General features: G+C 38.8%; 3 protein-coding genes, 1 long non-coding RNA gene and 1 other non-coding gene across 6 annotated transcripts in view; 2 read left to right on the forward strand and 3 right to left on the reverse strand.

The window, feature by feature from the left end:
* Window positions 1-13,355, forward strand: part of LOC131015234 (probable glycosyltransferase At3g07620) — a 1,181,237-nt gene that overhangs the window by 858,292 nt on the left and 309,590 nt on the right. The gene's annotated exons all lie outside the window — the stretch shown is intronic.
* Window positions 1,501-4,400, reverse strand: LOC131015311 (uncharacterized). 2 transcript variants are annotated; one of them, XR_009098488.1, is made up of 5 exons: window positions 3,950-4,400; window positions 3,722-3,846; window positions 3,267-3,399; window positions 2,455-2,792; window positions 1,501-2,051 (listed from the first exon to the last, which is right to left on the reverse strand). It is a non-coding gene; the product is annotated as an uncharacterized LOC131015311 (long non-coding RNA). The 2 variants fall into 2 exon arrangements; XR_009098489.1 differs by having other exon boundaries at window positions 3,722-3,860.
* Window positions 7,774-7,857, forward strand: TRNAL-CAA (transfer RNA leucine (anticodon CAA)). Its single transcript has one exon. It is a non-coding gene; the product is annotated as a tRNA-Leu (tRNA).
* On the reverse strand, window positions 8,260-10,085 carry LOC131015251 (pentatricopeptide repeat-containing protein At2g20540). Its single transcript, XM_057943560.1, has one exon. The coding sequence runs from the start codon at window positions 9,949-9,951 to the stop codon at window positions 8,356-8,358; it is 1,596 nt and encodes a 531-aa protein (XP_057799543.1). The 5' UTR covers window positions 9,952-10,085; the 3' UTR covers window positions 8,260-8,355.
* On the reverse strand, window positions 10,459-12,541 carry LOC131015298 (54S ribosomal protein L24, mitochondrial). The gene is made up of 2 exons (XM_057943648.1): window positions 12,176-12,541; window positions 10,459-11,172 (listed from the first exon to the last, which is right to left on the reverse strand). Exons 1-2 carry the CDS (start codon window positions 12,373-12,375, stop codon window positions 10,707-10,709), a joined length of 666 nt encoding a protein of 221 aa, XP_057799631.1. The 5' UTR covers window positions 12,376-12,541; the 3' UTR covers window positions 10,459-10,706.

The raw sequence follows: 13,355 nt of genomic DNA on the forward strand, positions 1-13,355 counted from the left end.
GATTGATCATCTCGAGCTCATATATTCTCCACACAACAAAATAATAATCATTTAAGAAAAACGTGCATCTCTATCATTCTAATAATTGCATTCTCCGTCCGTACCCTATATTTATGCATACTTTTTCTTTTTGGTTACTTCCCCCAAATTTATGTATGCCCTACTTTTAGACACTATGATATCATTCTCATAATGTTATCCTTGTTATAACTTATACTAACTACTCACGATTAACTTAACAATACTCTTGATATGAGACCCTTTTTTTCTCTATCAATTAATGATCTAAACAACTTTTTATTTGAAACCCTGTATTGTAAACACCTATGCATATTTATGGGAGACGAAAGGAGTATTGATTGTTATATAAATTGATGTTAAAATATCACTTATTATGTGTATTTGTTTGTTATATGTATAAAATTGTCAAGAAAATATATAATTTAATTTTTACTTTTCTTTTTTATAAATTTTAGAGCTCGACTAGTGCAATGAATTACAGCGCTTGAAATTCAAAAATTTAGGATTAGACTCGAAAATTTATAACCCAAAATATTTCAATTTGAATAGCCCGTAATTCGATAGGACTAGTTCAAAACTCTGTGAATTAGCTTAATTAACATTCCTAGATACACCTATTATTTTATATCTGTATAGCTCCATACATATTATTAATTGATTTTGTTTGATTTTATTATTTCCGCACCCATTGTTTTATATTTCTATACCTCCATATATATTATCAATTGATTTGACTCTATTATTTCCACACTCGTCTGGTAGGTACACTCATTCTTTTATATTTGTATAGCTCCATATATATTAATTAATATTAACTAATGTACTTAAAAGCTAGCTAGTATGTCCACACTTATATAGTGGTAGGTACCCATTGGAGTATTAATTTGTATAGTTCCATATAAATTATTAATCAATTTTGTTTGATTATATATTTCCACACGTCACTACTAAAAAAAACGCTCATACGTAACGGTAAATTTCCGTTATGTATGTACCAAAACTACCGTTGTATATAGTGGTGTTATGTATGAGGGCGCTCATACATAACGGTAATATACCGTTACATATACTATGAATACATAACGGTTTATCGGATATCCATAACACACGTAAAACCGTTGTGTATAATACTCATACATAACGTTTTTTTATCGTTATGAAATTTATTTTTCCGTTATAAAATATATTTCGTAGAGACTGTATTGATATTATATACAACGCTTTTTTGTACTTCACATAACGGTTATTTCCGTTATCTTTGGTATCAATTGTACCAGTGTTTTACCGTTATGAATTTATATTATTCGTTGTGTAATTAGATTATAGATAACAGTGTTTATACATATTAGAAACGGCAATGAGAACCGTTATGTATTCTCAGTTATAAAATTAACCATATTTTCAGGGTTTTTTTTATTTTTTTGCCTGTTTTTTGTAATTTCCTAATTATAATTCATACAAATATACAATATTCTCAAATAATACAATCCAAAACATATTATATATAAAATAACTTAAACTTCCATACATTGTAGCTTCAAAGTACCTAAAGTAGTCATGTAATTTACATCCAAACAATATTAACGAAAAAATGGTGTTCAACACTTGCTTCACCAAATTCTTACATTTTTTCCAGATTCAAAAGACATACTCCCTCCGTCCACAATTTAATGCCCTGTTTGGCTTTAAAAAACTGTCCACAAATTAATGCCCTGATTTGCTTTTTGTACCTTTTTACTCTCCTACTTTTTCTATATTTACTACCCTTTGCCACTAATGGACCCACCTTCAAACACCTTTTTCACTTTTATATTCTATATTTACTACACTTTATCACTTTATCACTTTAGTCAACTACTTTATCACTTTAGTCAACTACCCTTATATTTCATCCACATCACCTTTTTCAGCTTTCTTAGTCTCCGTGCCAGGACCCAAGTAGGGCATTAATTTGTGGACGGAGGGAGTACAAAACACCAACCAAAATGCCACATCTAGCTTCCTATCTTCCTGCTGACTGTTATTGCCACCTGACCATGAAACAAAATCAGTAAATCATAATACTATGTGCCATGTAAAAAACTAAAAATGATGCTAAATGAAGATTAACTTCACAAATGTTTGAATCTAAACTTAATCTTAAAAGCCCAGTTTCAGTAATTTGTTACTTAAGTTATATATGTTGAAATTCAAAGTCAATTCCAAATGCCCTTAAATAAAACTACCAACATAAACATTGTATTAACAATCTGTAATATCTCTCTCTCTCTCTCTCAAAGTATATATATACTAGAACAAACAACGATTCATACACTCAATCTTCACAACTCATACAAGAAATATACACCACCAACACAAATGCAAACAAATCGTCAAAACAGACAACCCAATTCATAAGCAATTCATAGCAGAAGGTTACAAGTCCCATGTTACCTTAAATGCAACAATCCTAGTAGCTGGAAAACACAGCTTGGTTGGATCTTCAGCCAACATCCTACAAGCAGCCAATGTTGCTGCACGCTTTCCTTTATATGCAGCAGTTGAGCACCCAGAAAAAAGAACATAACAATAAGAATAGATATACATTCTATAACTCATTACAACTCCAATGAAGCACAAACAGATAGGAGTTCGAAATTTGGCTGCCTTGTTACCTGCCTTGACAGAGAAGTCGGCATAAAATTGACACTACTAATTCTTAATGAACAGTATAAGCCCTTTAATAATATAAAGAGCAAAAGCCACCAAACGTCCCCTTCCGCCATTTATCCCTGTTTACAAACATATATACCCAAAATTTATGACAACCCTCTACCATATTTGATGTACTATCTTTCTTCGGAAATAATTTGCAAAGTAACCTGCAAAAGGTCAATATATAACATGTGTTCACATTTGTCTTCATATATATTTGCTATAATTTAACAAATTTAGATGTTATCATGCAGTAAGAATATTGTTGTTATGAACTACACATTTACCTTGCCCACATTAAAATTGCTACTTAAATATATCACACATTAGTCAGGCTACAGAAAAAGGCTAATCATGGCATTAGATGTATGATCAAGAAAGTATGCATTATATCCATTGATCGATCACTGTATGTCTAACATCTTTGGGCAAAAAAAATTAGTCTAACATCTATTTGGATTTAAATCTAGCCAAGCAATTATGATGTGAGAAGAAGATTCTTGATACCAAAATCTGATGAAGATAGATAGCTTGAAGAGCAAAGAGATCACCTTTCCATGGATTTCGTGCTTGATCGGGCCATCCAGTTCGGCACCCAAGGTCATCAGCTTCGTCACAGAACTATTGATGTTTGTTACTGTACACGACAGGAGAGATGAATAACCCTTGTTTTCAACACGGTCGCTGAAAAAATGAAGCAAACATACAAAAATAAAAAAAGCGAATAAAACTAAGCACTCAGATTTATAAATCAGATAAGCAAAGAACACACACAAATTTGAAATCCAAAACACAAGTTCAACATCCTCTTCGAATCAGCCGCACTCTTTAAGAGGTTCACCACAAGTAACTCATCTAATCTTTCACAAATTCTAACGACTATAAATCCTAATCACTATGGTCCAATGAGAGCTTGAAACTACTTCACAATTTGAAATTAAACTAAAAATTAGATCTTATTTCGGGCAGTAGGGAGAAGGATTAAAAAAAAAACAAAAAAAAAAACCTATTGCTGCTGAACGGAGGTGGTGGCAAGGGCTGTCGGCGAGTGCGGAGGAGCGGCGAGATCGGGCGGAGGCGCGGTGAATCGCGAGATCTGCAATTCTAATGACACAAATTATAATCTCGCAACTGAATCGCGAGATCTGAATCACGAATTCGGAACTTTGAATCTCAGCTGCTTCAATGAGTGGAGAGGAGAGAGAGAGAGAGAGAGAGAGAGAGAAGGAGTTACCTGAGGCGGGGAAGACGGCGGCGCGACGGCTACGCGGCGGCGGTGCAACGACGGAGTTCACCAAATGAGTGGAATTGAAAGGAAAATTTAAAGAAAACCCCAAAATAAATTGGCGTGCCATTGGTAAACCTGCCGGAGGGAAATCCACTGGTAAATCGCACGGCAGAGACACCGCTAAGTGGCTGGACGATACTCGAGGCGGCGCTGTCGGAGACGCTGAGGCTAGAGTCGTGGGTTCCGCTGTTTGGCCAGTCGCGGTTTGCGTTGGGGATCTCGGCTCCTACAATCGCAACGCCATGGTCGCCGGGCAAGGGGCGGACTGCTAGGGCGAGGGCGGCGGCAGACAGAAGGGGCGGCGCGGGTGGCGGCGGACTGCTAGAAGAAGGCCGAAGGGGAAGGAGGCGGAGGGGTGGGAGGGGGAGAAGGCACAAACCCTAGATAAAAACTAATTTGATAGATCTAGGTTCAAATGCCAATTAAAAGAATTTATTTAATTTTAAAAAAATGATAATTTTTTTAAAGAGATACTAAATTTAGTTTTAAAAAATAAAAATTAAAAAATTAAAAAAAAACTCATAGATAATAGTAGGGAATAACGGTTATAACTACCGTTATAAATCACGCTCATATATAACGGTATTCTTAACGCTAAAACAATCGTTGTTGAATAGATGCTCATACATAACGATTGGGTTAACGGTTCAGTAGCACTGTTATATATATCATAAATAGATAACGCTATTACGTAACGCTTAATTTGATACTGTTATAAATACATTTAGATAACACTACATACATAACAGAGGTCCATAAAACCGTTATGTATATTCAAAAGTGCGCTCATACATAACGGTTTTTGACCAAAACCGTTATGTATGAACCGTTATCCCTATTTTGATTTTTAGTAGTGCGTATATGGTAGGTACACATATTGTTTTATATTGTGTTTGATGTTATACATTTTTTCCCCTTACCCTCTTTATCTCATTGCACTAATTTCCTCACCTTTTTTTTTTCCCTCTTTGTCTTAGTTGCACAATATCCTAACCGTTTTTCCCTATGTCTTACTCTGTTTTTTTTTTTTTTTAATTATATACAATCAATTATGCAATCCGCACACAGACGGGACCTCAACACCACTCAACGGTGGAAAAACATCAAGCACGTAGGCGAGAACGCCCTGCATGTAGGACCACAACACCAAACAATATAATATAACAACAATACATCATCACATAAAATGAGAAAACATCACCGCCAAGCGGGATTGAATGAGAGTCTTTGGGTGCCTCAACTTTACCACTAGAGCAAAGCCTCATTGGCCTTTACTCTGTTTGTTTTACTTGCACTAATTTCCTCTTTGTTTTTTTACCTTTGTTACCCTTCAAATGAATTGCACTAATTTCCTCTATATAATTAACATTGAGGTGGTTTTGGGTACAACCGAGTGTACCGTACAATCCTCACTTAAACCTTGATCCACACTCTAATTCGAATCCATATTCTGCTTCGAAATAACACTATTCTGAGTGTGAGTCAATTCGATTATGCAGTACACCTGATTGAACCCAAGTTTTATGATTAATATTTGGCTTTGCATTAGTATTGAATGGCATAAATGCAACTTCTTGAAGAGTGGTAGCAGTTACGGAAAAACATTGCAACAAAATGAATAAACAAAAGATGATTGATCTCGAGCTCATATATTCTCCACACAACATCAAAATCTCATTATAAATTGGATATATATGACGTATGCATACAATCAACCCAACTACCCAAGCAAAATCACTCACAATCAAGCTAGATCGCAATACAAACACACATAAAACCCCAAACCCTAATCCTTGAAAACACAGGGAATTAATAATTGAAAGCAATCACAATCAATAGAAAAACTCCAAATCCCAAACCCTAATCTTTGAAACACAACAGGAAATTTCCAGCAGAATACGACCGATCATTCCATTCCAACAGCACCGAGCTCCTCATCATCGTCCCCGGCCTCATCCTCGAGAGAATAGACGACGGAGACGTCGAGCTCGATATACCCGTTGAGCGACGGCGCATTATCCGCGGCGCCGGGGCGCTCGAGGCGGAGGTTAGGTCTGTTGGTTTCGCTCTCGATGCCGAGGCTAAGGTGGTAGTTGAGGTCATAGCTAGCCGATCCGATGAGCTCGAACTCGGAGTCCTTGTCGTTGAATACGTCGATGCAGAGCTTCGATCCCTCGAGGGGAAAGTTGATGTAAAAGATGTGCGGTTTGCTCCATTGGCAGCAGGTGCGCTGCTCGTTGTTGGTGAAGATGTCGTGGACGGCGGCGACGTGGGTGGTGCTGCGATTAGATCTGTATTCGTTATTCACTGCAGCCACTCCCATGGAGGCGTAAGGCTTCAGCTCGCCGTCGTCGATGAGTGGGATGCGAATGCCCTTTGCAAAAATCTTATCGACGATCACGCGGTGTTTGGAAGGCATGGGCCGATTGGCAGCCATTTTCGGAACTGGAAATTGGGAGAGAGAAAAAATATGAGGGAAAAAAAAAAGTTGGGGAATGTTTATTTTTGTTAAGGGCGGGAGATAAATAGGGATGCGCAGCGTAGAGCTAAAGCAATATATTGGGTATGAATGCTCTAATCATATTTGGGCCTTTTGATTTTGTTTGAGTAGTTATTATTTTCACACTTATATGGTAGGTACATGGATTGTTTTATATATTTGTATAGCTACATATATATTGTTAATCGACTCTGTTTGACTATGTGGTAGGTACAACCATTATTTTATACCACAAAAACATGGGTAAGTACGACCGAGTATATCGTAAAACCTAAAAGTGCAATTTATATGTTTTGGGTTAGAATGTGGGTCCATAACAGAGTGTCGTTCAGGGTTTAGGTGTAAGTGTAATCCGATTGTACGGTACCACCTAATTGTACTCAAAACTACCTCATTTTATACTTGTATAGCTCCATATATATTACTCTTTTCATTCACGAAAATTATAGTGTGATTGAATGACACTAGTTTTAAATAATTTCTTAGAAAATAGGGATACATATTTTAAGATAAAAAGATGATAAGGTGAAAAGTAATGATAAATGGGATATTAAAAATTATAAAAATGTGAAAAATAAGAGTAAATGAGTTATTATTAAAGGTAGAATATATTCCAAATATAGAAAGAGGAGTTTTTTTGAAACAAATTAAAAAAAAAAAAACTATAAAGTTATTTTGAGAGACATAGATCTTATTTGTATAGCTCCATATATATTGCTATTGATTAAGTGTTGATGGTGCGAGAAATATGTAAAATGGACAGTGAAAATAAAATGCTAGTCACTAATTTAATTTCAATAACATTTAATCAATTTTAATATGGAGAGAGACTTAAATACATATACTTTAACTTATCACATCTGTCTATTAAATTTTCTTTTCGTCCCATTAGTAGTGTATCACTTTCTTTTTTGGGTTATCCCAATAATAGTATCTCATGATTTTCTTTATGGCACTATTATCTCTCTCTATACTTAATATTTAAATAATTTTCATCAACCCACTTTATCTACTTTCTACACATTTTTTAATCTATGTGCCTAAAAGTAATAGTTCACTACTAATGGGACGGAGGAAGTATAAATTTATGATATTCGTACTAGTTGTGACACATAGCATTCTAGTAATTCGTATCGGGACGTTTCACGTCACGACTCATATGAATAGTCATCATTTGTACTAGTCGTACCACTAACGAATAATTTTATTAGCAAATCTGAAAATTAGCTACAATTTATTGTATGTTTCAATAACAATAATATTTATAATTGTCAGGATGGCCGAGTGGTCTAAGGCGCCAGACTCAAGTTCTGGTCCTCTCACGAGGGCGTGGGTTCAAATCCCACTTCTGACAATTTTTATCATTTTTTCCCCTTACCTTCTTTGTCTTAGTTGCACTAATTTCCTCTTTGTTTTTCCTTTATTGCCCATTTATTAATTGCATTTAGTTGCACTAATGTCCTCTTTATTTTTGCCTCTGTCCCTCTTTATCTTAGTTGCACGAATTTCCTTTTTGTTTTTGCCTTTGTTTGTTGCCCACTTAAAATGAATTACACTAATTTCTCTACCTCTTTGTCTTAGTTGCACTAATTTCCTCTTTGTTTTTTGCCTTTGTTGCCCACATAAAATGAATTGCACCAATTTCCTTGTTTTGCGTTTGTCTTAGTATTGAATGGCAGAAATCATTCTTTTGTGACAACTGCAACTTCTTGAATACCTTTACACTACAAAACTAACACCACAAAATCTCCAAAATGGGAAGGAAACAAACTAAAGAATCTTACATTTGCACCTTTCATCTTGAATTCTTACAAACTACACTATAATCCTACACAACCTTCCTTGTTCCCACCTAATCTTCTAACAAAATCACATCATCCAACAAGTCTTTCCTTTGATGCAAAGCAAGCACACCCAGCACCCAAAACACCTCCCCGGAGACCGCCTTCGACTCGTCCCCGGCCACGAACTCCTCCACGACGCTGTCGACCTCGATGAGGCTGCACCCGGGCGTCTTCCTCGTCCCCGTCCTCCTCATCGCCCTCCTCGTCCTCGAAACCTCCCCCCACTTCCCGAGATCCGCGTATATATTCGCGAGCAGCACGAGGTTCCCCGTGTCCCCCGGCTCGAGCTCAAGGAGCCTCTCCGCCGCAACGACACCCGTCTCGAGGTCACGGTGGCTTCGGCAGGCGCTCAGCAACGAGCCCCAAATCGCCGAGTCCGGCCTCATCCTCATCCCTGCGATGAGCTCCACCGCCCGATCCACGTGCCCCGTCCGCCCGAGGAGATCCACCACGCACCCGTAGTGCTCGACCCCGGGCTCCACGCCGTAGACGCTCCGCATCGAGTGGAAGTACCTCAGCCCCTCTTCCACCAAGCCCGCGTGGCTGCAGGCAGATAACAACCCCACAAATGTGATCTCATTAGGCTTAACATCCACACTTTGCATCTCATCAAACAACTCGATCGCCTCACGAGCTCTCCCGTGATTCGCCAAACCGGCGATCACGGTGCTCCACGACACCACGTCGCGCTCCACCATCGCGCCGAACAGCTGCAGCGCGTGCCCCACGCCTCCGCACTTCGTGTACATCTCGATCAACGCGTTGCACACGATGATCCGGTTCAAGAACCCTTCCCTCTCCGCGTAGAAATGGATCCACCTCCCGAGCTCGAGAGCTCCCAGCTGCGCGCAAGCGGGCAAGGCCGCGACCAAGCTCACCCAATCCGGCCGCACCCCGGCCACCTGCATTGCTCGGAACACCTCCAACGCCTCCCCAAAACGCCCGTTTCTCGTGTAGCCCGATATCATCGCGGTCCAAGAGACAATGCTCTTGCTCTGCATCTCATCAAACATGGCTCGAGCCTTCCTAACCTGGCCCAGCCTCATATAACCAGAGATGAGGCTGTTCCAAGAAACCACATCTCTCTCAGACATTTCGTCGAACACCTTGTGCGCCTCCGCCATTGCATCACACTTCACATACATATCCAAGACTGAATTTTTCACGATACTGTTATCGATCAACCCGAATTTGGAGACGTGCCCATGAATCTGTTTCCCCAAATAAACATCCGGGATCCCTCCGATTGACCTAATTACAAATGGGTACGTGAATCTATCGGGAGAAATTTCGAGCTGTCGCAGCATCGACTGGTACAAGGTGATGCTCGATAGATACATGTGATTGCGTGTATAGGCTCTGATCATCGTGTTGTACAAGAAGATATTTGGGTCATCGACTCTTGTGAAGAGCGAGTTTGCGTAGTCGATCTCGCCGCTTTGATCGCAAATCTCCAGCATTTTTGTGACCAAGAAATTGCTTTGCAGCAGTGAGAGCTTCTCCATTTGGGCATGTATTCTCTTCAAGAAGTTCGTGGTGTTGCATTTTCTTAATAAGGGGATGAATGTATCTTCCAATCTTCTCATCCCCACTCTTGCTGCCATTTTTCAAATTTGACCTTTTTCTCATGTATCAATGAAATTTTTGAAGCAATCATATTTTGTGTATGAAGATTCCTCATTTTCATGAGTTCCCATGAGCCAAATTTGATGGATAAGAGAAGAAAATATAGTGATATCCATCTAATTAAGCATGTGTTTTCTACATACTTGATGAATTGGAAATGTTTTTCCATCTAGTCCGGATAAACTTTTTTTATGTTAGATTGCGTCGACTATTAGAAAATTTCCTAAAATCCTTTCAACTCATGATGTTTATTTTGATAAATAGTCGTTCTCGTAGATTAAATGAGAGATGTACACTTACAATAAGAAGAGGTACTTACGCCTAATTACGGTTGTTAATTTTCGACGAATTAATGTCATCGTGTAATAGAAAACTATTCTAGAGGATGTTGGAGTTCTATTTTCCTCATCACACTTGTTAACAAAAATTCTATATTTCATGTTCTTGTTTCGCCTTCCGATTTGAATGTTAAAGATGCAGCAATGTTAAAAACACATAAATCTATTATTGTAAGATACCAGAAAATCTACTTCTTGTCAGTCAACAGCTATTTGGCAGCAGAATTTGAACATACATCCCAAAAAGTGGAGCACTTGTATAGTCATTATAATAACGTACCAACCAAGGCAACAAAACTGTAATTCTTGCCAAGATTACAAGATGCAGTGGGCATCTCCGGTGGAAATGCGAGAGGACGAGCCAAAGACCGCCCACGTGCAGACGCGAGTCATCTCTAAGCATTGGCTACCAATGGTTCGTGGATGTCGGTGTGAGAGCTCCCGTCTTCATTTCTTGAAGTTGCTGGTTCACTGGCTTCCGCCCCGTCTGTTCCATCCTCCGTTGCCTCTTGCTTGGAGGCCGAACCATCAATCTTTCTCCTGGCGTCTCTACGCTCGGCCTTCTGTTCTAGTCTTAGCTCGTTGAATTTCTCTTCGAAGTTGGCCTCGTCCTCAGGAGCAAAGAAAACGACCTGCTTCCCTCCAAGGTCTTGATACATCTTCTCGATCTTAGTTTTCCAAAAGAGACCCATTTCCGTGTCCATCTTGTGGTAGGGTGTCTTGAGCAAGTACTCGTCGATTCCGCCTGCCTTGTCTATGCAGCGCAGCGCGTGAGTAGTCACCTTGACACGGATTTGACGATCCAGAATGTAGCTAAAGAGCCGCTTCTCCTGCACATTGGGTTTCCAAGACCTCTTTGTCCTACAATAGTTGCGAAATCAAGAAAATTCAAGAATGGGAATTTGTGAAGTTCGGAATCTTAGAGGAATGAAGAATGCCATATAAAGCCAGAAAATATGCATTTCAACAGCTCAAAAATACATCAGTATACAGAGACAGAAGTCGATCAATCAACATAAAATCGTATCAACCAATGGCGACCACTCAAGGATAACAAAGCCCAGCAACGCAGAAGTACTCGGGACATCTACAACATGCTTATTCTACCAACAATTACTTCTCATAGCCATACATATGTTTCCAATATTTACAGCTGAGAGTGACCTACTACGACTATGCCAAGAAGCATCCGAGTATAGAAGACTCTCCATTAGCGAAAAATGATCGAGTGAGGAGAAACCACAAATCATCAGACATTTGCTCAACAATACCCAGCTGAAATTTTCATCAATTTATTAAGTCATCTTCTAATTTCATATGGCACTATCAGATTCATTATAGAAAGAAATACAGTTTCTGCAGCTGTTCGCTAAGGAAGCCTTTACTTTTCATGATTGATAAGATACGTGATTGAGTATTTTAAAGCAAAATTAGCTCAAAATTATCCAAGGGTCTTGGGATATGCCAAAGTTCCAATCCATCTTAGTAAACAATGGATTAGCCTATACTATCTTTCTCTATCAAGGCTAATTCTCAAAAGTAAACGCCTCCTAACAATTATTAGCTTATCACCACCATCCCAGCTTCGAATCAAATTAAACGAGATGACCAGCAAGAACGTAAGGGATCTACAATTAGCCAACTGCCAACTTATGAATCCCTACACAATAAATGAACAACCTCATAAAAAATCAAACAGTAAAACTATTCAACTATTCATACACTCAAAACACACATAATTCACTCCAATTAGTAATTACTCCTGCTTCAATCCGTTGCTACGAAATCTAAAATGCGCAAAAGGAATCGCATATGCACGTAAAACTACAGATACACACAGAGAAAATAAATTAAACATACAGACTTGTTGCCTCCTTTTTCACTGACGCGATTGCCGAATTGGATGTGGCGGCCGGCGAAAATCCCGCGGTTAGCTCGGCCCATAACGATTTTGCGATCCGGCACCCATTTTTTCAGCTGATCTTTCACTCCCGGAGCTAGATTCTGTTCGCCGCCGATTTTCTTCACGAGCTTCTTCATCATCTCTCTTGACCTAAACGCCATTCTCACGGATTCGTTTATCGCCGGAAATGTGAATTGAGAAGAAGATTGGGGGTTTATGCTAGGGTTTTTGGGGTAGGAAGCAAAGAAGCGGACTTTGAAGAATTAAAAAACAGTTAATTGATTAGTGGCTTCTTCAATTGTTTGCTGATATAAAAAAGAGTAAAATTTTGAAGTAGCCAAAATGAAGCATAAAACACAATTTATGGCCACACATTGAAAAAACACAAATTTTGGCCATTTTTATTGATTTGGACGCTTTTGCCCTTAATGAGGCGGACTGGGTAGGATCAGACACGCGGGTCGCGTGCCGGGTCGGGTTAGGCACTTATGGCACTATTAGTGCCATAAGTGCCAAGATGGCACTTATGGCACTAATAGTGCCATAAGTGCCATCGAAAATCCAAAATAAAACCAAGTAAAATAGTCATTTTGGCACTTATGGCACTATTAGTGCCATAAGTGCCAACAAAATTCAAAATAAAACTAAGTAAAATGGTCATCAGCACAAATACAGAAACAACAACATCATTTAAACCCTAAATGGAACATCTAAACCCTAAATGGATAATCTAAACCCTAAATGGAACATCTAAACCCCAAATGAATAATCTAAACCCTAAATGAAATATCTAAACCCTAGGGGGATGTGTGCACTTATGGCACTTATGGCACTATTAGTGCCATAAGTGCCATCTTGGCACTTATGGCACTAATAGTGCCATAAGTGCCTAACCCGACCCGGCACGCGACCCGCGTGTCTGACCCTACCCAGTCCGCCTCATTAAGGGCAAAAGCGTCCAAATCAATAAAAATGGCCAAAATTTGTGTTTTTTCAAATGGTGGACAAAATTTGATTTTCATTCTTCATTATGGCCATTTGGGTGGATTGTTTCTATAAAAAAAACAGAAAAATACGCAAAAAACAGAAATAATAAAATCGTGGAAGGTCATTAAAGTCTTTTTCTTTTTATAAATCTTTC

Source organism: Salvia miltiorrhiza, chromosome 3 (assembly GCF_028751815.1).
Source record: "Salvia miltiorrhiza cultivar Shanhuang (shh) chromosome 3, IMPLAD_Smil_shh, whole genome shotgun sequence".
Taxonomy (NCBI): Eukaryota; Viridiplantae; Streptophyta; class Magnoliopsida; order Lamiales; family Lamiaceae; genus Salvia; species Salvia miltiorrhiza.